The sequence below is a fragment of the Melospiza melodia genome, chromosome 23 (assembly GCF_035770615.1).
Source record: "Melospiza melodia melodia isolate bMelMel2 chromosome 23, bMelMel2.pri, whole genome shotgun sequence".
Taxonomy (NCBI): domain Eukaryota; kingdom Metazoa; phylum Chordata; class Aves; order Passeriformes; family Passerellidae; genus Melospiza; species Melospiza melodia.
Genome location: NC_086216.1, coordinates 8,972,971 through 8,997,471, shown reverse-complemented (window position 1 = coordinate 8,997,471; position 24,501 = coordinate 8,972,971). Strand labels below are relative to the sequence as shown.

Here is a 24,501-nt window from a genome sequence, read left to right as displayed (position 1 = left end):
GATTATAATATCACATATATAATATTGTATTATATAATTTAAATATATTATACATAATATAGTATTATAGAATATACTTATACCTACATTATTGCATACTAATTAATATGTAGTTATGATATTATATATTTACAAAGTTTTTATTATATAGTTTGTTATATGTACATTATGTTATAATACATTTATTATTATTTATTATATGTTTTATATTCATTATAATTATTAATAATATAGAACTATAATTATAATAATTATATCATTATAATAATATAATAATATGATAATAGTATTATATATAATAATAAGAGAATGTTGTACTATAATGTGATATAATCATATAGATGATATAATATTATATAATATGACATAATATGATATATTAATATTATTTAATATAGTAATAGTATAATTACTAGGTAATAATGATAATGATAACGATATTCAGAATGATGATGATGATGATGATGATGATAATGTTTAATGATGAAAGTTAAAATATATATTTATTCTGTATATGAGAGCGATGGGAAATATGTATAATATATATAATTATTATATATAGTCCCGAATAGTCGAAGCCCCGCCCCCTCACCGGTGGCCTTGACACTTTTGTGACCTCCATATATGACGTCACGCTGACGTCACCACAGGAATCCGGGCGGCGATTGGGGGCGGGGCCTTTGACCCTCTCCGGGCCGCACCACAGCGGGGGTTGAGGGGGGCACGGCGCGGCCCACCCCAAACGAGACGGGGGGGGGGCGCGGGGGTGGCACCGCGCATGCGCCGTGCGCGTCTCCCCTGAGGCGGGCGGGCGGCCGGGCCGGGCGGAGGCCGCGGCCGAGCCGGGGGCTCGCGTAGATGTGCAGCCCGGGGGAGGCCCCCCCTGGGCCGGCCCCGGCCGGGGACCTGCCCCCGGAGTGGGAGACGGATGACGAGCGCATGGCCTTCCTGTTCTCGGCCTTCAAGCAGAGCCGCGAGGTGAACAGCACCGAGTGGGACAGCAAGATGGCCTTCTGGGTCGGGCTGGTTCTGGCCCGCGGCCGGCGGAGGGGCGCGGTGAGGACGTGCCTGAGGGAGCTGCAGAACGGCTTCGAGCGGCGGGGCAGCGTCCCCTTGGGGCTCGGCACCGTCCTCAGGGAGCTGCTGAGGTAAAGGAGCTCGGACAGGGTGTGGGGGGTGCCAGGGGATGCGGCTGGCGATGGATCCGCGCTGTGCCCGCCCGGAGCGGGAATTCTGCCCTGGCACGGGCTTCCCACAGCAGCTGTGGCTGCCCCGTGCCTGGAAGCGTCCAAGGCCGGCTTGGATGGGGCTTGGAGCAGCCTGAGGCAGTGTCGGGTGTCCTGGCATGGCAGGGGTGGCGCTGGGTGGGATTTGAGGTCCTTGCAAGCCAAAGCAGTCTGAGATTCTCTGAATTGCGGTTCATGGTGTGTGAGTGGAATTTGGGAGGCCGAGCTGGACAGGGAGTCGCAGCTCAGGAGGTGTGGGAGGACAGGAATATTCCCACAGGAATATCGCTGCTAAACAGGGAGATAATCCCTGGAATGTTTTGGTGTCGCGGCTGCTGAGGGCACCGGGGATGTGTTGAGCTGTGTTTGCAACCAGAGATTTTGTGCTGTGAAATTGCAGCCCGGGACTGGTACCTCGAAGAGGCTCCAAACAGCAGGAGCTCTGTTGGTGACCTGAAAATTAAAACCAGTACATTTGAAAAGCTGTTGTTGCAATTTAATATAAAAACGGAGCTCTCCTGAAATGGCTGATTACCCCTAAGACTGACCCTCCCTGTTCATCCCCTCCTTTGATGCCTCATCAGTTTTGAGTAGAAAACTGGGAGAAACTTGCAAAACGGGAAAAAAGAGTAAACAAAAAGCACTTGGGATCCAGAGGAAGCAGGGGAGGAGTGGAAACCTGTGTGTTTCCAGCAATGAAATCTCAAACCTGAGCTGGATCTGGTGATAGAAAATGCCACTGAAGGATGGAGGATGTGCAGGATATCCAGTGTTTAGACTGGCTGTGTTCAGTTCCACCTGAATTATCTTCTCCCTAGACGTGGGAAGCTCCAGAGGGAGTCAGACTTCATGGCCAGTGTAGACAGCAGCTGGATCTCGTGGGGTGTGGGAGTTTTCATCCTGAAGCCCCTCAAGTGGACCCTCTCCAGCGTGCTGGGGGACAGCAAAATCCCTGAGGAAGAGGAGGTTCTGATTTACGTGGAGCTGCTGCAGGTGAGTGTTGTGGAGAAGCTTTCCTGAGATTGTGCTTTCTAGGAAAACCAGGAGTCATTTCCAGGGCTGAGCAGATCTTCCTTGGGGCTGCTGAGCCTGGAGAGGGATGTGTGGAGTGCCTTGGGGTTGGGAAGGGATTTGGAGGTTCCTTGAGAATGATGGAGCTGCTCCAAGGGCTGGACCAGGCTGGGAGAGCTGGAGGTGCTCACCTGGAGAGGAGAAACTGCAGGGAGAGCTCAGAGCCCTTCCAGGGGCTCCAGGAGAGCTGGAGAGGGATTTGGACAAAGGATGGAGGGACAGGGCACAGGGAATGGCTCCCACTGCCAGAGGGCAGGGATGGATGGGATGTTGGGCAGGAATTGTTCCCTGGGAGGGAGGGATGGAATTCCCAGGGAGCTGTGGCTGCCCCTGGATCCCTGGCAGTGCCCAAGGCCAGGCTGGAGCTCTTGGGACAGTGGGAGGTGTCCCTGCCATGGCAGGAGTGGCACTGGGGGGGATTTCAGGTGCTTCCATCCCGAACCATTCCATGGCTCTGACAGTGACTTCTCACTGACTCCAGGAGAAGGGAGGGACACAATTCCCTGCTTGTCCAGGGAGGTGAGAACTGTGCTGGGGATCCCAGGCTGGAGCTCATTCCTGTGCAGGAGCTCTGAGCCCAGCTCCGTCTTCCCCAGGGGTGAGCAGGGATGGGACAGTCCCAGCCTGGCTGGAGCTCATCCTTGTTCAGGACATGAGGAGCTCTGAGCCCCAGCTCCATCTGCTCCAGGGATGAGCAGGGGATGGGACAGTCCCAGCCTGGCTGGAGCTCATCCTTGTTCAGGACATGAGGAGCTCTGAGCCCCAGCTCCATCTGCTCCAGGGATGAGCAGGGGATGGGACAGGCACAGCCAGGCTGGAGGTCATCCCTGTGCAGGACATGAGGAGCTCTGAGCCCCAGCTCCATTTTCTCTCAGGATGAACAGGGATGGGACAGTCCCAGCCTGGCTGGAGCTCATTCTTGTGCAGGACATGAGGAGCTCTGAGCCCAGATCCATCTGCCCCAGGGATGAGCAGGAGATTGGACAGTCCCAGCCGGAGCTCATTCCTGTGCAGGAACTCTCAGCCCCAGCTCCATCTGCCCCAGGGATGAGCAGGGATGGGACAGGCCCAGCCTGGCTGGAGCTCATTCCTGTGCAGGACATGGGGCTCAGAGTTCCTCAGCTCTATCTGCTCCACGGGTGAGCAGGGATGGATCAATCCCAGCCTGGCTGGAGCTGTGCTCATTCCTGTGCAGGAGCTCTGAGCCCCAGCTCCATCTGCTCCAGGGATGAGCAGGAGATTGGACAGGTCCAGCCTGGCTGGAGCTCATTCTTGTTCAGGACATGAGGAGCTCTGAGCCCCAGCTCCATTTTCTCTCAGGATGAACAGGGATGGGACAGGCCCAGCCTGGCTGGAGCTCATTCCTGTGCAGGACATGAGGCTCAGAGTTCCTCAGCTCCATCTGCTCCAGGGGTGAGCAGGGATGGGACAGTCCCAACCTGGCTGGAGCTGTGCTCATCCCTGTGCAGGAGTTCTGAGCCCCAGCTCCATCTGCTCCAGGGATGAGCAGGAGATTGGACAGGTCCAGCCTGGCTGGAGCTCATTCCTGTGCAGGAACTCTGAGACCCAGCTCCATCTGCTCCAGGGGATGGATCAATCCCAGCCTGGCCACCCAAACCCCCCAGCCCACATTCCCTGGGCATTATTGCAGCTGCTTTCCCATGGGCTGGGATCCTGGCCCAGCCCCTCTTCTCTCTCTGTTACTCTGTGTCTGCTGAATGAGCCCCAGGCCTTGCTGTGCTTCTCTGGGTTACTGTGTCCAGCAGAAATGCAGGAAATCTTTAAAAGCAGGAGTTTTGATTTGTTTCAAACCTGGGGAGGGATTTCCAGGAAGTGCAGGGCAAGCCCATTGATTGCCTGTGTGGTTCCTGTGCTGCTGCACAGATTTCCAGGGAATGTCAATAGCAGAGTTTTGGTTTTTGTGGGTGACTGTTTCGAGAGTTCCCTGTGTGAAATTCACTCCAGAATAAAGCAGGAAGTGTCCAAGCTGGGAGGAAGGAGGTGTGGGAGGGTTTGGGAAGAGCAGGAATGCTGTGTGGGCATCCCTGGGATGCCTTGGGGTGGCTGCCTGCAACAGAGGCTAGACAGAGCTAGAGAATAAAGTGGGCATTTATTATTAATAAATTATAAATGTATTAATAAAAAAGCAAAGGGAATCAATAACAAATTAATAAATATTAATAACAAACAATAATTTAGTACATGTTAATAATAAATAATATTAATAATAAATAATATTAATAATAAATAATATTAAAGGCCTTCAGTAGCTACACCTTGGGCAGTCAGCAGCCTCCAGGATGCACATTGGTCATGAGTTTTTCAGACAGGTATGAGTTTGGTTCATTTACATATCAGTGGTTAATTGTCCAATTACAGCTCCAGGTAATGAAGCCATTTACCCCCAATTCACTTTGTTGATGCTTTTTGGGGCCTGAGGCAGCAGAGTGTTCCTGGATCTCAGGCCTGGAGGGGTTGTTCTGTGTGCCCAGAATGTGAAGCCAGTACCCAACACTCTCTGTGGAGTTCAGAGTGATGCACTAAGGCAGGGCAGGATCTGGAAAATTCCAAAGGTGGAGTCCTAAGGCATCACTGTGATTTATTAAAAAATTATGGGTATTGATCTAGTACCGATCTCCAACTGTGACAGACAAAAACTCTCTAAGAGTTTAGAGTTAGACAGTGGATGTTTATTGTGGGATAGCTCCCAAATGCATACTGCAATTTACAGGTGATCACAGAGTCCTTTTGGGTATTGAATACCCAAAATACAAATACACATTCACATCTTTGGTACATCCCATTCCCAATATGAATATTGATCTAGTACCAATACCCAAAAACTCTCTGACAGTTTAGAGTGTGTGTTTATTGTGGGATAGCTCCCAAATGCACACTGCAATTTACAGGTGATTATAGAGTCCTTTTATCTGTACAGGTATTGAATAACCAAAATACAAATAGATATTGATAACTTTGGTACATCCCATTCCCAATATGGATATTGATCTAGTACCAATACCCCAAAACTCTCTGACAGTTTAAAGTTAGAAAGTGCTTGTTTATTGTGGGATAACTCCCAAATACACACTGCAATTTACAGGTGATTACAGAGTCCTTTTATCTATATAAGTATTGAATACCCAAAATACAAATGCATATTGATAACGTTAGTACTTCCCATTCCCAGTATGGATATTGATCTAGTACTGATACCCAAAAACTCTCTGACAGTTTAGAGTTAAAAAGTGTATTATTATTGTGGGATAATTCCCAAGTACACAGCATTTACAGGTGAGTCCTTTTATCTGTACAGGTATTGAATAAAGAAAATACAAATCCATATTGATAACTTTGGTACATCCCATTCCCAATATGGATATTGATCTAGTACCAATACCCAAAAACTCTCTGACAGTTTAAAGTTAGAAAGTGTTTGTTTATTGTGGGATAACTCCCAAATACACACTGCAATTTACAGGTGATTAGAGAGTCCTTTTATCTATACAAGTATTGAATACCCAAAATACAAATAGATATTGATGACTTTGGTACATCCTATTCCCAATAGGGATATTGATCTAGTACCGATACCCAAAAACTCTCTGACAGTTTAGAGTGTTTGTTTATTGTGGGATAACTCCCAAATGCACACTGCAGCTTACAGGTGATTACAGAGTCCTTTTATCTATACAAATATTGAATACCCAAAATACAAATACACATTCACATCTTTGGTACATCCCATTCCCAATATGGATATTGATCTAGTACCAATATCCAAAAACTTTCTGACAGTTTAGAGTTAAAAAGTGTATGATTATTGTGGGATAATTCCCAAGTACACAGCATTTACAGGTGAGTCCTTTTATCTGTACAGGTATTGAATAACCAAAATACAAATCCATATTGATAACTTTGGTACTTCCCATTCCCAATATGAATATTGATCTAGTACCAATACCCAAAAACTCTCTAACAGTTTAAAGTTAGAAAGTGTTTGTTTATTGTGGGATAACTCCCAAATACACACTGCAATTTACAGGTGATTATAGAGTCCTTTTATCTATACAAGTATTGAATACCCAAAATACAAATAGATATTGATGACTTTGGTACATCCCATTCCCAATATGGATATTGATCTAGTACCGATATCCAAAAACTCTCTGTCAGTTTAGAGTGTGTGTTTATTGTGGGATAGCTCCCAAATGCACACTGCAATTTACAGGTGATTACAGAGTCCTTTTATCTATACAAGTATTGAATACCCAAAATACAAATAGATATTGATAACCTTGGTACTTCCCATTCCCAATATGAATATTGATCTAGTACCGATATCCAAAAACTCTCTGACAGTTTAGAGTGTGTGTTTATTGTGGGATAGCTCCCAAATGCACACTGCAATTTACAGGTGATTACAGAGTCCTTTTATCTATACAAATATTGAATACCCAAAATACAAATAGATATTGATAACCTTGGTACTTCCCATTCCCAATATGAATATTGATCTAGTACCGATACGCAAAAACTCTCTGACAGTTTAAAGTTAGAAATCAAACAGCAATCAAAAAACAATTTACAGGTGTTTAAAGAGTCCTTTTATCCATACAGGTATTGAACACCCAAAATACAAATATACATTCATAACTTTGGTACATCCCATTCCCCACTTCCCATGGTAATTAGTTCCAAAGGTATTAAGCATGAGTAGTTTGAAATGGGTTGGTTGTCCCTTTCATGGGGAGGGGTCCCAAACTGAGGAAGTAAATGAAGTCTTCCTCATTCTGACCTTTCTACATTTTCAATGCCAATGTGACAAATGAACTCTTGGTAGAGCTCCCATTCCCCATCTTCAGTTGATTTCAGATCAGAGGAAGCCACAATTGTCTTATGTTGCTAAAAACAATTGTCTTATGATGCTAAAAACAATTGTCTTATGATGTTAAAAACAATTGTCTTATGATGTTAAAAACAATTGTCTTACGTTCCTAAAAACAATTGGCTTATGTTCCTGAAAGCTGTTTATCATTTTCTATATTCTTCATTATAAACCCGGCTAACAAACATTGTGTTGACAAGCAATCATTTATTAGTTAACTACTGACTCTTAATTAAACTAAATGGGTAGCCTGGATGAAGTGAACTCCAGTGAAGCTTATCTCTGACTAAACTCTTCACTATCACAGTGACCTGAGGAGGTCGCTTGGGGTGAGAGAAAGACGAGAATCTTGTTTCTTGATCAGAAGGCTGGATTTATTGATATATGATATATAATACATTATAACTATACTAAATAGAATAAAGAGAGAAGTTGCAGATGCTTGCTAAGCTAAGAATAGAAAGAAAGAATTTATAACAAAGTTGTGTCTAGGGACTCTGTTCCCAGCTTGCTCCTGTGATTGGCCCTTAATTATAAACATGGGAACATGAACTGTGGAGAGTTTAGTTCAAGCGTGGCTTAAAGAAAAAGGCCATGAAGGCATACAGTTGAGAGAAAAGTAAAAGGTAGTTGCAAAGCAGTTCCAAAAGCAGTTCCCAGGCTGATTTTTATAAACAATTAGGCTCTCTCCTGCATCACTTTATAAACAATAAGGTTCTCAGGCAGTCTTCCCATAACAAGCAAAACACCCTCTCGGGGAAAAGATGGCACCTTGGGAACAGATATGGAAGTTTTGGGAACCGTTCATATCACAGTGGGAACACTGGTTCTGTTTTTAATGAACAATTATAGGTATTGTAAAACAAAAGGAGTGGTTAGAGTTTTCTCTGTTAGCCTATCGTGAGCCTGGATTTTGTAATATGCATGAAGTTAATTAATGCTATTATATAAAGTGGCTGATCGATCAATAAATCCGAGTTCGATGCATCAAAGGATGGTCAGCTCCCTTCACTTCAATAATGAACTAATCACAGGTGCATCTTATTGCATTCTACAGTAGTTGATAATCATTGTTCACATTCTTCTTCTGGGGCCTTTGGCTTCCCAGAAGATACACAACTCTAAAGAAAGGATTTCTGTGAAAAAATGTCTGCGACACTTCACTCCTGTAAACCCCCTGAATTCCCTGAGGTGTGTGTGTGTGCCTGCTCCCTGCAGGAGAAGGCGGAGGAGGTTTACCGGCTGTACCAGAGCTCCGCCCTGTCCTCGCACCCCGTGGTGGCGCTCTCGGAGCTGCGCTCGCTGTGCGCCGGCCTGTGCCCCGATGAGAGAACCTTCTACCTGCTGCTGCTGCAGCTGCAGAAGGAGAAGCGGGTCACCATCCTGGAGCAGAATGGAGAGAAGGTACAGGGTCCAGGTGACTGCTTTGGGGTGGTGTCATCCCTGTCTTGCCTTCCATCTGCCTGCAGAGGAATGGATTGTAGGCGTTCTGGTGGCTGAAATGGGTGTGCTGTGGCTGGAAAGGTAAATTCCATGTCCTTCAATGTGGGTGGAGGTGACAGGAAATCCTAATTGTGGCATGGCAGGTGGTGGTGTGAGGCCCCCAGGGTGAGGTGAGAGATGAGGATTTGACTCCATGTCCTCAGAAGGCTGATAGAATGTTACGTTAAATTAAATTATATGAAATCCTATTATATTATATCCTATTAAATGATATCCTAGCATATCCTATCATATTATATGAAATTATATCATATTATGTGATATGATATGAAATTATATGATATGAAATGATATGATATGATATGATATGATATTATATGATATTATATTATATTATATTATATTATATTATATTATATTATATTATATTATATTATATTATATTATATTATAGTATATTATAGTATATTATATTACATTATATGAAATTACATCATATAATATGAAATTATATGAAATTACATCATATAATATGAAATTATATGATATTATATGATATTACATTCTATTCTATTATATTATATGAAATTATATGATATCTTATTATATCATATCCTGTCATACCATACCCTATCATATCCTGTCATTATATGAAATTATATGATATTATATCATATCATATGAAATGATATGATATTATATGATATTACATTCTATTCTATGAAATTATATGATATGATATTAATAATATGAAATAATATGAAATAATATGAAATAATATAATATAATATAATATAATATAATATATAATATAATATAATATAATATGAAATAATATAATATAATATGAAATAATATAATATAATATAATATAATATAATATAATATAATATAATATAATATAATATAATATAATATAATCTTGTAAGAAATTATATGCTATATGGTGTTACATTCTTTTCTATTCTATTCTATGAAATGATATGAAATCCTATGCTATGATATCCTATCATACCATATCCTGTCATATCATATCCTGTCATATTATATGAAATCATATCATATCATATCATATCATATCATATTACATTACATTACATTATATTATATGAAATTATATGATATCCTATCATAACAAATTCTATTATATCATATGAAATTATGTCGTATTATATTATATGAAATCATATGATATGATATTAATTATATACTAAAACTATACTAAAGAAAGGGAAAGAATACATCAGAAGGCTGGAAAAAATAATCATGAAAGCTCATGACTGACTCCTCAGAGTCCAACACAGCTGATGGTGATTGGTCATTAATTGAAAACAATTCACAGACCACATTCCAGAGGAGCAAAACATGGAGGAGCTGAGGCTTCTCATCTTCCCAGAAGAAATCCTGGTGAAGGGATTTCTCAGAAAATATCATGGTGGCAGTAGGTTTTTTAAACATTTGTAATAATTCAGATTTAATTGAAGAGTTAAAACCGTGACAGACTGTGCAGGTTGACAATTCCCAACCACACAAACTCCACACCTCTCGAGTCAGCATGGAATTCCATGGTTTTGAAAAGCTTTTAATATCCTATCATATTATAGGAAATTATATCGTATTATATTATATTATATTATATGACATTATATGATATGACATTATATGATATGATATAATATAATATAATATAATATAATATAATATAATATAATATAATATAATATAATATAATATAATATAATATAATATAATATAATATAATATAATTTCTTATATTATATCATATAATGTAATATATTATATTATATTATATTATATTATATTATATTATATTATATTATATTATATTATATTATATTATATTATATTATATTATATTATATTATATTATATTATATTATATTATATTATTATATGAAATTATATTATGTTAAAGTATATTATATTATATGAAATAATATTATATCCTATTATATCATATCCTGTCATATCCTGTCATACCATATCCTCTCTTATCCTATCCTGTCATATTGTATTATATGAAATTACATTATATGATATGATATATTATATTATTCATATTATATTACATTACATTACATTATAGGAAATCCTATTCTATGATATCCTATTATCTCATATCCTATCGTTCCATATCCTGTCATATTATATTATATGAAATTATATTATATGAAATTATATTATATGAAATTATATGAAATTATATGAAATTATATTATATGAAATTATATTATATTATATCCTATTATATCATATCCTGTCATATCCTATCATACCATATCCTCTCATATCCTATCCTGTCATATTGTATTATATGAAATTACATGATATGATATATTATATTATTCATATTATATTATATTACATTACATTATAGGAAATCCTATTCTATGATATCCTATTATCTCATATCCTATCGTTCCATATCCTGTCATATTATATTATATGAAATTATATCATAAATATTATATTATATTATATCTATACATACATATACATATACATATATATATATATACACACACACACACATATATATATATAATATATTATATTATATTATGTTTGTCACTTCCTGCAGAGGTGCAGGCACTCAGCTCTGAGATTCCCCTTTCCCTGTAGTGTTCTGAAGTCCTTGCCAGTCTGACATTGCCATCCCCTTCCAGGATCCAGGGACAGCTTTAAACCTTCCAGGTGTTCCCTTGAGGCTTTTTCTTTCCACCCTGCTGATCCTGGTCCTAGTTTAACATTAAATCCTCTGCTGACTGGGACATTCTCATGACTCCAAGGCCTAAACTGGGAGTGCCAAAACTTCTTTTCCTTCCTTCCAAGTGAAATTATTCCTGATTGAGATTTCTGGGGGGTGACTCCAGCCTGTGCTGTGCTTTCAGATTGTGAAGTTTGCCCGAGGCCTCCACGCCAAGGTGTCCCCAATGAACGACGTGGACATTGGGGTTTATCAGCTGATGCAGAGTGAGCAGCTGCTGTCACAGAAGGTGGAGTCCCTTTCCCAGGAAGCAGAGAAGTAATTTGGGGAAGGGTGGTGGGAACAACATCTGTGGGATGTAGAACTTTGGGACACAATTAGAAGCTGCTTTCTCCTGTTGTTCTTTCCTGTTCATAAACAAAACAGTCACAGCCGTGTGCTGGGGCAGCTTTCCCAGCCTTTGTTCCCTGTTCCCTGTGAAAACAAGGTGCAGGGAGTGTTTGCAAGGATTTGGAATTCAGTCAAGGACTTGTGGGAATCAGCAGAGGTTTGAGGGTGGTTGTATCCAAAATGCACCTTGTGGTCCCCTCAGACAGAGGGAGGGTGGTTGTGGGTTGTGAAAAAAGGAAGAAATTTCCTTTCCTTTCTCCTTTTTCCATCTTGCAGGTGTAAAGAGGATGCCAGGAGTGCTTGCAGAGCTGGGAAGAAGCAGCTGGTGAGTGGAATTGCCAGGGCAATGTCCTGGAGCTGCCCCAGAACTGCAGATCAACTTGGGGGCCTCATCCCAGGGGTGTTGGAGTCATTCTAGCCAAGTGTTAATACACAGACCATTGTTTTTATTTGTCCTTACTTTCTACACCTCATGTAACTTTTCTGCTGACAAATCTCATGGCTGCTGCTTAGCTCCAGTCACAGTTCTGTCTCTGAGGCCTGCCCTTTGCAGCTTTCCCAAACCCCTCTGATTTTAAGGATTCCCACCCCATGGTGCCAGCAGGAATATTGGACTCCCCAAAGTGGGAACGAGCCCAGGGGAGGGGAGAGTTCCCAGATGTGTGTGTGACGCTGAGCTGTGGTGTCTCTGTGTGAGCTTAGGTATCTCTCTGTGTGTTTGTGAAGCTGAGGGCTCTGTGTGTGAGCTGAGCTCTCTGTGTGTGTTTGTGAAGCTGAGCTGTGGTGTCTCTGTGTGAGCTGAGGTCTCTCTGTGCTTGTGAGCTGAGGTATCTGTGTGTGAGCTGAGCTCTGTGTGTGTGTGAGTTGAGGTATCTCTGTGTGTGTTTGTGAAGCTGAGCTCTCTCTGTATGTGTGTGTGTGATTTGATCTCTGAGTGATCTGAGCTCTCTCTGTGTGTGATCTGAGCTCTGTGTGTTTGTGATCTGAGCTCTCTCTGTCTCTGTGTGTGAGCTGAGCTCTGTGTGTGTGAGTTGAGGTATCTCTGTGTGTGTTTGTTTAGCTGAGCTCTCTCTGTATGTGTGTGTGTGCTTTGATCTCTGAGTGATCTGAGCTCTGTCTGTGTGTGTGATCTGAGCTTTGTGTGTGTGTGTATGTGAAGCTGAGGTTTCTGTGTGTGAGCTGAGGTTTCTGTGTGTGATCTGAGCTCTGTGTGTTTGTGAAGCTGAGGTCTCTGTGTATGAGCTGAGGTTATCTGTGTGATCTGAGCTCTGTGTGTTTGAGAAGCTGAGGTTTCTGTGTGTGATCTGAGTTCTGTGTGTGATCTGAGCTCTGTGTGTTTGTGATCTGAGCTCTGTGTTTGATCTGAGCTCTGTCTGTCTCTGTGTGTGAGCTGAGCTCTGTGTGTGAGAGTTGAGGTATCTGTGTGTGTTTGTGAAGCTGAGCTCTCTCTGTATGTGTGAGGTGAGCTCTGTCTGTGTGTGTGTGAGCTCTGTGTGTGTTTGTGAAGCTGAGGTTTCTGTGTGTGAGCTGAGGTATCTGTGTGTGTGATCTGAGCTCTCTGTCTGTGATCTGAGCTCTGTCTGTGTGTTTGTGAAGCTGACATCTCTGTGTGAGTTTGTGAAACTGAGCTGAGGTGTCTTTGTGTGGGTTTGTGAAGCTGAGCTCCCTGTGTGTGAGCTGAGCTCTGTGTGTGTGTGTGATCTGAGCTCTCTCTCTGTGTGTTTGTGAGCTGAGCTCTGTGTGTGTGAGATCTGATCTCTCTGTGATCTGAGCTCTCTGTGTGTGTGTGTGAGCTGAGCTCCTTCTCTGTGTGTGTGTGTGTGATTTGATCTCTCTGTCTGTGTGATCTGAGCTCTGTGTGTGTGTGAGCTGAGCTCTGTGTGTGTGTGTGTGTGATTTATCTCTCTGTGTGATCTGAGCTCTCTGCGTGTGTTATGTGTATGTGTGTGAGCTGAGCTCTCTGTGATTGGAGCTCTCTCTCTGTCTGTGTGTGTGTGTGTGATTTGATCTCTCTCTCTCTGTGATCTGAGCTCTGTCTCTGTGTTTGTGTCCCTGGCAGGCCCTGAGGTGCCTCAAGGCCAAGCGGAGGACGGAGCGGCGCATCGAGGAGCTGCACTCCAAGCTGGATGCGGTGCAGGGAATCCTGGATCGGATCTACGCCTCCCAGACCGACCAGATGGTACCGAGGGCTCCTCCCTGCTCCTCCCTGGGCTCCTTCCCCTGCTCCTCCCCTGCTCCTTCCCTGCTCCTTCCCCTGCTCCTCCCTGGGCTCCTCCCCTGCTCCTCCCCTGCTCCTCCCCTGCTCCTCCCCGGGCTCCTTCCCCTGCTCCTCCCCTGCTCCTCCCCTGCTCCTCCCCTGCTCCTCCCCTGCTCCTCCCCTGCTCCTCCCCTGCTCCTTCCCTGCTCCTCCCCGGGCTCCTTCCCTGCTCCTCCCCTGCTCCTTCCCTGCTCCTTCCCCTGCTCCTCCCCTGCTCCTCCCCTGCTCCTTCCCCTGCTCCTCCCTGGGCTCCTCCCCTGCTCCTCCCCTGCTCCTTCCCCTGCTCCTCCCTGGGCTCCTCCCCTGCTCCTTCCCCTGCTCCTCCCCTGCTCCTCCCCTGCTCCTTCCCTGCTCCTTCCCCTGCTCCTCCCTGGGCTCCTCCCCTGCTCCTTCCCTGCTCCTCCCCTGCTCCTCCCCTGCTCCTCCCCTGCTCCTCCCCTGCTCCTCCCTGGGCTCCTCCCCTGCTCCTTCCCCTGCTCCTCCCCTGCTCCTCCCCTGCTCCTCCCTGGGCTCCTCCCCTGCTCCTCCCCTGCTCCTCCCCTGCTCCTCCCCGGGCTCCTCCCCTGCTCCTTCCCCTGCTCCTCCCCTGCTCCTCCCCTGCTCCTTCCCTGCTCCTTCCCTGCTCCTTCCCTGCTCCTTCCCTGCTCCTTCCCCTGCTCCTCCCCTGCTCCTCCCCTGCTCCTTCCCTGCTCCTTCCCTGCTCCTCCTCTGCTCCTCCTCCCCTGCTCCTCCCCTGCTCCTCCCTGGGCTCCTCCCCTGCTCCTCCCCGGGCTCCTCCCCTCATCTCTTCTCGCCTGCATCTTAACAAAAACCTTTTCCACTATGTCTGGTAAGAAGACACTGTGCCAGCACATAAAACATCCCCCATCGTGTTTTAGAAGTTACTCCCCTCATCCCTTGGCCCCAGGGCTGGGATTTTCCTGGCCATGTCCCTCTGCACAAAGCTCCTCCATGTCCTGCTGTTTCTCCAAGGATCCTGCTCAGGAGTCAGTTCTGGAGAGCAGCTCCCACTGTTTCCATCAGCACTGTGCATATTTGTCTTTTATTTTGAATTTCAAGGTATTTAATACCAACCATCACCATTGTGCATCTTCATCTCTTTCATTTTTAATTTCAAGGTACTTAATACCTGCTAGGCTGGAGTTCATGAGCATTGTGCATCTTAATCTCTTTCATTTTTAATTTCCAAGTGTTTAATGCCTTTCAGGCTGGAGTTCATGAGCACTGGGCATCTTCATCTCTTTAATTTTTGATTTCAAAGTATTTTATACCTACCAGCATTGTGCTGTATTTTACTTCATCAGCACTGTGCATCTTTCTGTCTTTTATTTTGAATTTCCATGTATTTATTACCTACCAGGCAGAAGTTCATCAGCATTGTGTTGTATTTTATTTTTAATTTCCAGGTGTTTAACATCAGTTTTATCTGAATTTCCAGCTGTTTATCCTCTGTTTTATTTGAATTTCCAGGTGTTCAATGCCTACCAGGCTGAAGTTCATCAGCACTGTGCATCTTCATCTGTTTTATTTAAATTTCCAGGTGTTTAACATCAGTTTTATTTGAATTTCCAGGTGTTTATCCTGTTTTATTTAAATGTCCAGGTGTTTAACATCTGTTTTATATTTCCAGGTGTTTGTCATCTGTTTTATTTGAATTTCCAGCTGTTTATCCTCTGTTTTATTTGAATTTTGAGATGTTTATCCTCTGTTGTATTTTGAATTTCCAGGTGTTTATCATCTGTTTTATTTAAGTTCCCAGGTGTTTAGCATCTGTTTTATATTTCCAGGTGTTTATCCTCTCTTTTATTTGGATTTCCAGGTGTTTAATGACTCTCTCAGGCTGGAGTTCATCAGCACTGTGCATCTTCATCTGATTAATTTTAATTTCCAGGTGTTTAACATCAGTTTTATTTAAATATCCAGCTGTTTATCCTCTGTTTTATTTGAATTTCCAGGTGTTTATCATCAGTTTTATTTAAATTTCCAGGTATTTATCCTCTGTTTTATCTGAATTCCAGGTGTTCAATGCCTACCAGGCTGGCGTGGGGGCTCTCAAGCTCTCCATGAGGGATGTGAGTGTGGAGAGGGCAGAGAACCTGGTGGATCAGATCCAAGAGGTAAAGAAACCTGCCCAGATATTAATTAATTAATTAATTAATTAATTATTCATTCTTTGCTTGCTTTTAATTAGTTTTAATTAGTTTTTCCCCTCTATGGCACTAAAGTAAACTGACTTAATTTTGAGCTAAAACCTCAGCAAGAAGGTTTCTGTGTCTCCTGGTTTTGCTGCAATGTATTTGAGTTTATTTGAAATTTTCTGGGGTTTTTGGATGGGCACTATTGGGGGGGCACCCAGCTTTCCTGAAAGGCTTTGGGTGGATTAAAAATACAAATTAAACATTTGCAAGCTGGAATGAACAGTGTGCATGAAACAGCCTGACATTTTATTTTAATTTAATTTAATTTATTTTAATTTAATTTAATTTAATTTTATTTTATTTTGTTTTGTTTTATTTTACATTATTTTATTTCATTTTTTTATATATTGTACTTTATTTTACTTTATTTTATTGTACTTTATTTTATTTTATTGTATTTTATTGTACTTAGTCTTGTTTTATTGTACTTTATTGTATTTTATTGTATTTTTTGATTTTATTTGTATTTTATTTTATTTATTTATGATTTTTATTTCATTTAAAATTTTTATTCTATTTCTTTTTAATTTCTTATTTTATTTTATTTCTTTTAATTTTATTTTAAAAATTTTAGTTTATTTCTTTTAAATTTTTTATTTTATGACTTTGGTTTTTTATTTTATTCCTTTTTATTTATTTATTCTATTTTATTTCTGTTCTATTTTTATTATTTTATTTTATTTTTAAAATTTTAGTTTGCTTTATTTCTTTTAAATTTTTTATTTTATTACTTTGGTATTTTATTTTATGTTATTCCTTTTTTATTTATTTATTCTATTTTATTTCTGTTCTATTTTTATTTTATTTTATTTTATTCATTTTTTTCTTATTCTATTTTATTTCTGTTCTATTTTATTTCTGTTCTATTTTTATTATTTTATTTTATTTTATTTCTTTTAAATTTTTTATTTTATGACTTTGGTTTTTTATTTTATTTTATTCCTTTTTATTTATTAATTCTATTTTATTTCTGTTCTATTTTTATTTAATTTTATTTCTTTTAATTTTATTTTATTTCTTTTAAATTTTTTATTTTATGACTTTGGTTTTTTATTTTATTTTATTCATTTTTAATTTATTTATTCTATTTTATTTCTGTTTTATTATTTTATTTTACTTTATTTTACTTTATTTTACTTCATTGTACTTTATTGTACTTTGTCTTTTATTGTACTTTATTGTATTTTATTTTATTGTACTTTATTGCAATTTTTTATTTTATTTTATTTATTTATTATCTTTCTTTTTAAAAGTTTATTTTATTTCTTTTTAATTTTTAATTTAATTTGATTACTTTGTTTTATTACACAGTTTTACTCCCATTGTGAAATCCTGCTTTGGGTTTGATCCTCAAATGTGCCATCCTTGGTGGTGTTGTTTATTCTGAAATAATCTTCATGTTCCTTGTGAAAGCCAAGGTGGAAATTCTGCACTAATTCCTGCTGCCTTCAGGCCAATTCCTGCTACCTTCTGATTTTGTTTTTTATTTCTGCTTTTGCTAGAGCAGCTGCAGCAGGGCACAACATGAATTTCTGATCTGCATCTCATTGTGTTTATTTTACCTCAGCTTTGTGACACCCAAGATGAAGTGGCCCAGACCCTGGCTGGAGTGGGGATCAACGGGCTGGGTATGTGCTGGCTTTCATCCTTGGCTTCTGCTTTGCTGCTCCTTCCTTTGCTGCTCCCTCCTTTCCTGCTCCTTCCTTTCCCTGCTCCCTCCTTTCCTGCTCCTTCCTTTGCTGCTCCTTCCTTTCCCTGCTCCCTCCTTTCCTGCTCCTTCCTTTCCTGCTCCTTCCTTTCCCTGCTCCCTCCTTTCCTGCTCCCTCCTTTCCTGCTCCTTCCTTTCCTGCTCCCTCCTTTCCTGCTCCCTCCTTTCCTGCTCCCTCCTTTCCTGCTCCTTCCTTTCCCTGCTCCCTCCTTTCCTGCTCCTTCCTTTCCTGCTCCCTCCTTTCCTGCTCCTTCCTTTCCCTTACTCCCTCCTTTCCCTTACTCCGTCCTTTCCCTTACTCCCTCCTTTCCCTTACTCCATCCCATCCCTGCTCCCTCCTTGCCCTTACTTAATTCCTTCCTGCTCCTTCCTTTCCCTTACTCCTCCCTTTCCCTTACTCCCTCCTTTTCCTTACTCCTTCCTTTCCCTTCCTCCATCCCTTTCCCTTCCTCCATCCCTTTCCCTGCTCCTTCTTTTTCCTTACTCCCTTTTCCCTGCTCTTTCCTTTTCATTGCTCCTTCCATTCCCTGCTCCCTCCCTTCTCTGCTCCTTCCCTTCTCTGCTCCCTCCTTTCCCTTCCTCCATCATTTTCCTGCTCCATCCCTTTCCCTGCTCCTTCCTTTCCCTGCTCCCTCCTGTCCCTTTTCCCTCCCATCCTTGCTCCTTCCTTTCCCTTGCTCCTTCCCATCCCTTTTCCCTCCTTTCCCTTTTCCCTCCCTTCCCTTTCCCCTCCTTTCCCTTTCCCCTCCCATCCCTTTCTCCCTCCTTTCCCTTTTCCCTCCCTTCCCTTTCTCCCTCCTTTCCCTTTCCCCTCCCATCCCTGCTCCCTCCCTTCCCTTTTTCCCTCCTTTCCCTTTTCCCTCCCATCCCTTTTTCCCTCCCATCCGTTTTTCCCTCCTTTCCCTTTTCCCTCCCATCCCTGCTCCCTCCTTTCCCTTTTCCCTCCCTTCCCTTTCTCCCTCCCTTCCCTTTCCCCTCCTTTCCCTTTCTCCCTCCTTTTTCCCTCCCTTCCCTTTTCCCTCCCATCCCCTTTTCCCTCCCTTCCCTTTTTCCCTCCTTTCCCTTTCCCCTCCTTTCCCTTTTTCCCTCCCATCCCTTTTTCCCTCCCATCCCTTTTTCCCTCCTTTCCCTTTTTCCCTCCCATCCCTGCTCCCTCCTTTCCCTGCTCCCTCCCCACATTCAGCACCTTCCTGGGGCAATAAACTCTTCCCAAAACACCAAAGTTGGTGCCTGAAGGGAATGGGAGCAGGGATTTCTCCCCTCTGACTGTTTCTCCATCTCCAAATCCTCGTGGTCCCTGTTTGGGGCTGGGTTTCAGTTCAAAGCTGGGTAATGTTGGTTTAAATCTATTTTTAGGGCAGCTGCTGCTTTGTTTTGTTGAAGTGATGAGCTTTTTCCTCTGGCCTGGTTGCTGCTGCAGCTTGTTTGCCTCTGCTGAAAGGTGCCAGAGCTTCTTGGCCTCAGTGCCAAGGAAAAAAATTCTCCTCCCTGAGATCAGGACTGAAATTTCAGTCCTTTAAAAGAAGTACAGGAAATTCCTTGTGAGTAACAATGGAGGGAAGGAATAACAGCTCAGTTTTGGATCTCAGTCTCTGTGCTGTGAGGATGCCACTGACTTCTCCTCGGAGCTGAAATCTTTTCTTTGCTCAGCAGAGATGGACTCTGAGGAGCTGGAGCAGGAGCTGGACAGTCTCCTGCAGGACTCCAGCAAGGATTCCCTGGATCTGCCTCCCGTCCCCCAGAAGGTGCTGGGTGCCCCCATCTCTGATGCCGAGCTGGAAGCTGAGCTGGAGCAGCTCTCCGTGTCTGCTGGAGGTGGGAATGGCAGCAGGGCCTGGGAGGGGCTGCTCTGGCAGCTGGGACAGCCCTGGGCAGCACAGGGGCAGCAGAGGCCTGGCAGAGCTGGGAATTGTGCCTGGATCCAGGCTCAGGAGAGCTAAACCCAATCCTGAGCTGGGAATTCTGCCTGGATCCAGGCTCAACAGAGTTAAACCCAGTCCTGAGCTGGGAATTCTGCCTGGATCCAGGCTCAACATAGCTAAACCCAATCCTGAGCTGGGAATTGTGCCTGGATCCAGGCTCAGGAGAGCTAAACCCAATCCTGAGCTGGGAATTCTGCCTGGATCCAGGCTCAACAGAGTTAAACCCAGTCCTGAGCTGGGAATTCTGGATCCAGGCTCAGAAGAGTTAAACCCAGTCCTGAGCTGGGAATTGTGCCTGGATTCAGGCTCAGGAGAGCTAAACCCAATCCTGAGCTGGGAATTCTGTCTGGATCCAGGTTCAACAGAGTTAAACCCAGTCCTGAGCTGGGAATTCTGTCTGGATCCTGCTTGAGCAGAGCTTAACCCAGTCCTGAGCTGGGAATTCTGGATCCAGGCTCAGGAGAGATAAACCCAGTCCTGAGCTGGGAATTCTGCCTGGATCCAGGTTCAACATAGCTAAACCCAATCCTGAGCTGGGAATTCTGCCTGGATCCAGGCTCAGGAGAGCTAAACCCAATCCTGAGCTGGGAATTCTGCCTGGATCCAGGCTCAGGAGAGTTAAACCCAGTCCTGGCAGAGCTGGGAATTCTGTGTGGATCCTGCTTCAGTAGAGCTTAACCCAATCCTGAGCTGGGAATTCTGGATCCAGGCTCAGGAGAGTTAAACCCAGTCCTGAGCTGGGAATTCTGCCTGAATCCAGGTTAAACAGAGTTAAACCCAGTCCTGAACTGGGAATTCTGCCTGAATCCAGGTTAAACAGAGTTAAACCCAGTCCTGGCAGAGCTGGGAATTCTGTCTGGATCCTGCTTGAGCAGAGCTTAACCCAGTCCTGAGCTGGGAATTCTGCCTGGATCCTGCCTCTGCAGGGCTAAACCCAGTCCTGGCAGAGCTGGGAATTCTGCCTGGATCCAGGTTAAACAGAGTTAAACCCAGTCCTGGCAGAGCTGGGAATTCTGCCTGGATCCAGGTTAAACAGAGTTAAACCCAGTCCTGGCAGAGCTGGGAATTCTGCCTGGATCCTTTGCCAGGGGTGGAGGGAGAGCTGAAGGCTCTGTGAGGGAGCTGCTGCTTGGACAAATTGCTTTTTTACATTTAACAAAGTCGTACAAAGCCAGGCAGTGTTGGAAGGGATAAACCAGAATTTCCTAAACAGGATTTGTCCAGCACTCAGCATCTCCCCTGGAATGCTCTTCATGTGGGACAGGCCTGCTTAAGCTGGGCTTTATTTACTGATAAGGAAATAAATCGTAAGAATGATAAATAAATCATATTTTATGATTTATTAATGATCTTTTTGTGTCCCTTCCAACTCAGGATATCCCATGATTCAGTAACAGTGAATGACCAGAATTTATGGGCTTGCACTGAGCTTTCCCTACACCTGTCCTGGACAGTTCCAGTTTTCCTTTTGGGCATCTGTTCATGAGCAATTCCACAGGATTGGCCTTGTGGTTTTCCTTTGGGTTGAGCATGTTATAACCTCAATTTCCAAGGCATTCCCTGGAAATTTCCAGGGCATGACATGCTCCACATGGAACATGTGATTCCAGGGGGATGGAGCAGAGCAGGGAAGCACCTGGGCACTCTGGAATGGTATTGGGTGGTTGTGGATGGGTTTGATGAGTTCTGATCTTTTCTCTGATGCAATTCCCTTCACAGATGTGGCACAAAAGACTCCCTCTGCTTCTTCTGAACCCAAAACAGCTGTGGGACTGAATCTCTGAAGAGCCAACAGAATCCTGTTGCTGCAGCTTGGGAAGTGTCTCAATGTTCCTTAACTGATGACCAGAACTTCCAAGGAGAGGGGAGCAGCCCTGTCCTCCTGGATCTGTCTTTGCTCAGCAGCAGGAGCTCCTGCCATGACAATCCACTCTGGACCTGGCCCCAGCTGGTGTTTGTCATCTGTGCCAACATCTGCTCTCGAGCTGACTCGTGACCCCAAGTCACTGCCACATCCAGTCTTCCCTTCTGGGAACACAACTCCAGCCAAGATAAAAACTCTTCTGTGTCCATAGCAGTGCTCCGTTTTGGGTTTGGTTTTGGTTTCTCTTCCTTTGCTGTGGCTGATGTTGAGAATCTGAGCAGCAGCAGCAGCGTTGCAGTGGCTCAACATTTGGCTGTTTGTGTGGTTGTTTAGAACACTTGGCACATCAGTCCTGCCCTTAAACACCGGTGCTTGTTGTGTTCCCTCCCTCTGGATCCTGCACTGACAGCCAGGCACTGGATCTGCTCAGTTTGAGGAGATTTTGGTGCTGCTCAGAGAGGGCAGCAAGGGCAAGCACAAGACAAAAGAATCCCTCCCTCTGTAATGACATTAAGGCCTTAAAAGGGAGACCTGCAAAAGATTCCCCCAGAGGAGTTCCAGGCTCTTGTGGCCAAGGCTGCTCTTTCTGCTGGCACTTGAAATTGGAGCTGGTGGCTATTTTTGTATCACCCCTGTAAGCAAAACTCCTGGGGAGCTGCAGGGTGCTGGCTCTGAGCTGCCATGGAGGGATTTGGGGTGGGAAATAAATCAGGGGATCCCTTGGGAGGGCACAGCCCCATGGAACAGCCTTGGCTTTGCCTTCAGCCCTGGCACTGCACTCCCACAGGATTGTGTGTTCCCTGACAGCCCCAGACCAGCCCCTGTGGATGTTTTTGATGCACAAACCCCTGAGCACCAGAGCTGCAGCTGCTCCAGGGCTGCCTCTCCCCCTCTCATCTTTTGCAGGTCACTTTTTACCCCTGTGTGCACACACAAGCCTGGGAAGCTCCAGCAGGGGAATGTGCCCTTCCCTGGCATTCCTGAGCATGGCAGGGGAGTGCCTGGCTGCCTGTGGATGGATCACAGCCCTGTGCCCCTCCTCCTGACTGGGAATGTGTCCCACAGCACTGGGAATGTGCTCCACCACCAGGGGAATGTGTTCCACCACCAGGGGAATGTATTCCTGTACCAGTGGGAATGGATTCCTGCAGCACTGGGAATTTATTCCAGTACTACTGGGAATGTATCCCACAGCACTGGGAATGTGTTCCTGTAGCACTGGGGATGTATTCCTGTACCAGTGGGAATTTATTCCAGCACTACTGGGAATGTATCCCACAGCACTGGGAATGTGTTCCTGTAGCACTGGGAATGTATTCCTGTACCAGTGGGAATGGATTCCTGCAGCACTGGGAATTTATTCCAATACCATGGAATTTATTCCCACAGCATTGGGAATTTATTCCAGTACCACTGGGAATGGATTCCTGCACCACTGGGAATTTATTCCAGCACTACTGGGAATGTATCCCACAGCACTGGGAATGTGTTCCTGTAGCACTGGGGATGTATTCCTGTACCAGTGGGAATGGATTCCTGCAGCACTGGGAATTTATTCCAATACCACGGAATTTATTCCCACAGCATTGGGAATTTATTCCAGTACCACTGGGAATGTGTTCCTGCACCACTGGGAATGTATTCCTACAGCACTGGGAATTTATTCCCACAGCATTGGGAATGTGTTCCCACAACATTGGGAATGTATCCCAGTACCACTGGGAATTTATTCCAATATCACTGGGAATTTATTGCCACAACATTGGGAATGTATCCCTGCAGCACTGGGAATTTATTCCAATATCACTGAGAATTTATTCCCACAGCATTGGGAAAGTGTCCCAGTACCACCAGTGGGAATGTATCCCAGTACCACTGGGAATTTATTCTCACAGCACTGGGAATTTATTCCCACAGCATTGGGAATGTATTCCTGCCCCATTGGGAATTTATTCCAGTACCAGTGGGAATTTATTCCCACAGCATTGGGAATGTATCCCAGTACCACTGGGAATTTATTCCAGCATCACTGGGAATTTATTCTCACAGCACTGGGAATTTATTCCCACAGCATTGGGAATTTGTTCCTGCCCCATTGGGAATTTATTCCAGCATCACTGGGAATTTATTCCAGTACTACTGGGAATGTATTCCACAGCATTGGGAATTTATTCCAGTACCAGTGGGAATTTATTCCCACAGCATTGGGAATGCATTCCTGCCCCATTGGGAATTTATTGCAGTATTAGTGGGAATTTATTCCCACAGCATTGGGAATGCATTCCTGCCCCATTGGGAATTTATTGCAGCATCACTGGGAATTTATTCCCACAGCATTGGGAATGTATTCCTGCCCCATTGGGAATTTATTCCAGTATTAGTGGGAATTTATTCCCACAGCACTGGGAATGTATCCCAGTACCACCAGGAATGTGTCCCAGCACTTCCACGCTGCCTCTGCAGCCCCCACTCCTCGGTGGCACCTTGGCATAATGCAGTGGGGGCTGGAGTTTCCCCTCCTGGTGCCCATTTGGTGCCCGCCCAGTCCCGGCCCAGGGCCAGGGTGGCACTGGGGCTGTCCCCAGGGGCTGTGTCCCCTCTGTCCCCGCTCACCAGTGCAGGCTCCTGCCAGGGGAGGGGGAGGCTGCAGCTCTCACGTCCCCCATGGAATGATGTACAATGACTCGAAGCTCTGTATTCCTTTCCTCTGGAAGTAAATGGGAGAAAATCCTCGGTGTTTTCTGCCTGTGTGTGACCAAAGGGGATGGGAGGGACCCAGGGGGCCTTCTGTGCTTTGTCCCTGCTC

The 24,501-nt window shown here is 43.9% G+C and overlaps 2 protein-coding genes across 2 annotated transcripts; both read left to right on the top strand.

Annotated features, from left to right (window-relative positions):
- The first annotated feature begins 834 nt into the window (after nucleotides 1-834).
- CHMP7 (charged multivesicular body protein 7) lies at nucleotides 835-24,425 on the top strand. The gene is made up of 10 exons (XM_063175109.1): nucleotides 835-1,148; nucleotides 2,045-2,219; nucleotides 8,404-8,589; nucleotides 11,541-11,674; nucleotides 12,023-12,071; nucleotides 13,806-13,925; nucleotides 16,022-16,120; nucleotides 17,769-17,829; nucleotides 19,563-19,724; nucleotides 21,551-24,425. The coding sequence occupies exons 1-10, from the start codon at nucleotides 859-861 to the stop codon at nucleotides 21,613-21,615; spliced, it is 1,341 nt and encodes a 446-aa protein (XP_063031179.1). The 5' UTR covers nucleotides 835-858; the 3' UTR covers nucleotides 21,616-24,425.
- On the top strand, nucleotides 22,833-24,425 carry LOC134428397 (uncharacterized). The gene is made up of 2 exons (XM_063175108.1): nucleotides 22,833-23,688; nucleotides 23,864-24,425. The coding sequence occupies exons 1-2, from the start codon at nucleotides 22,833-22,835 to the stop codon at nucleotides 24,376-24,378; spliced, it is 1,371 nt and encodes a 456-aa protein (XP_063031178.1). The 3' UTR covers nucleotides 24,379-24,425.
- Nucleotides 24,426-24,501: the final 76 nt, after the last annotated feature.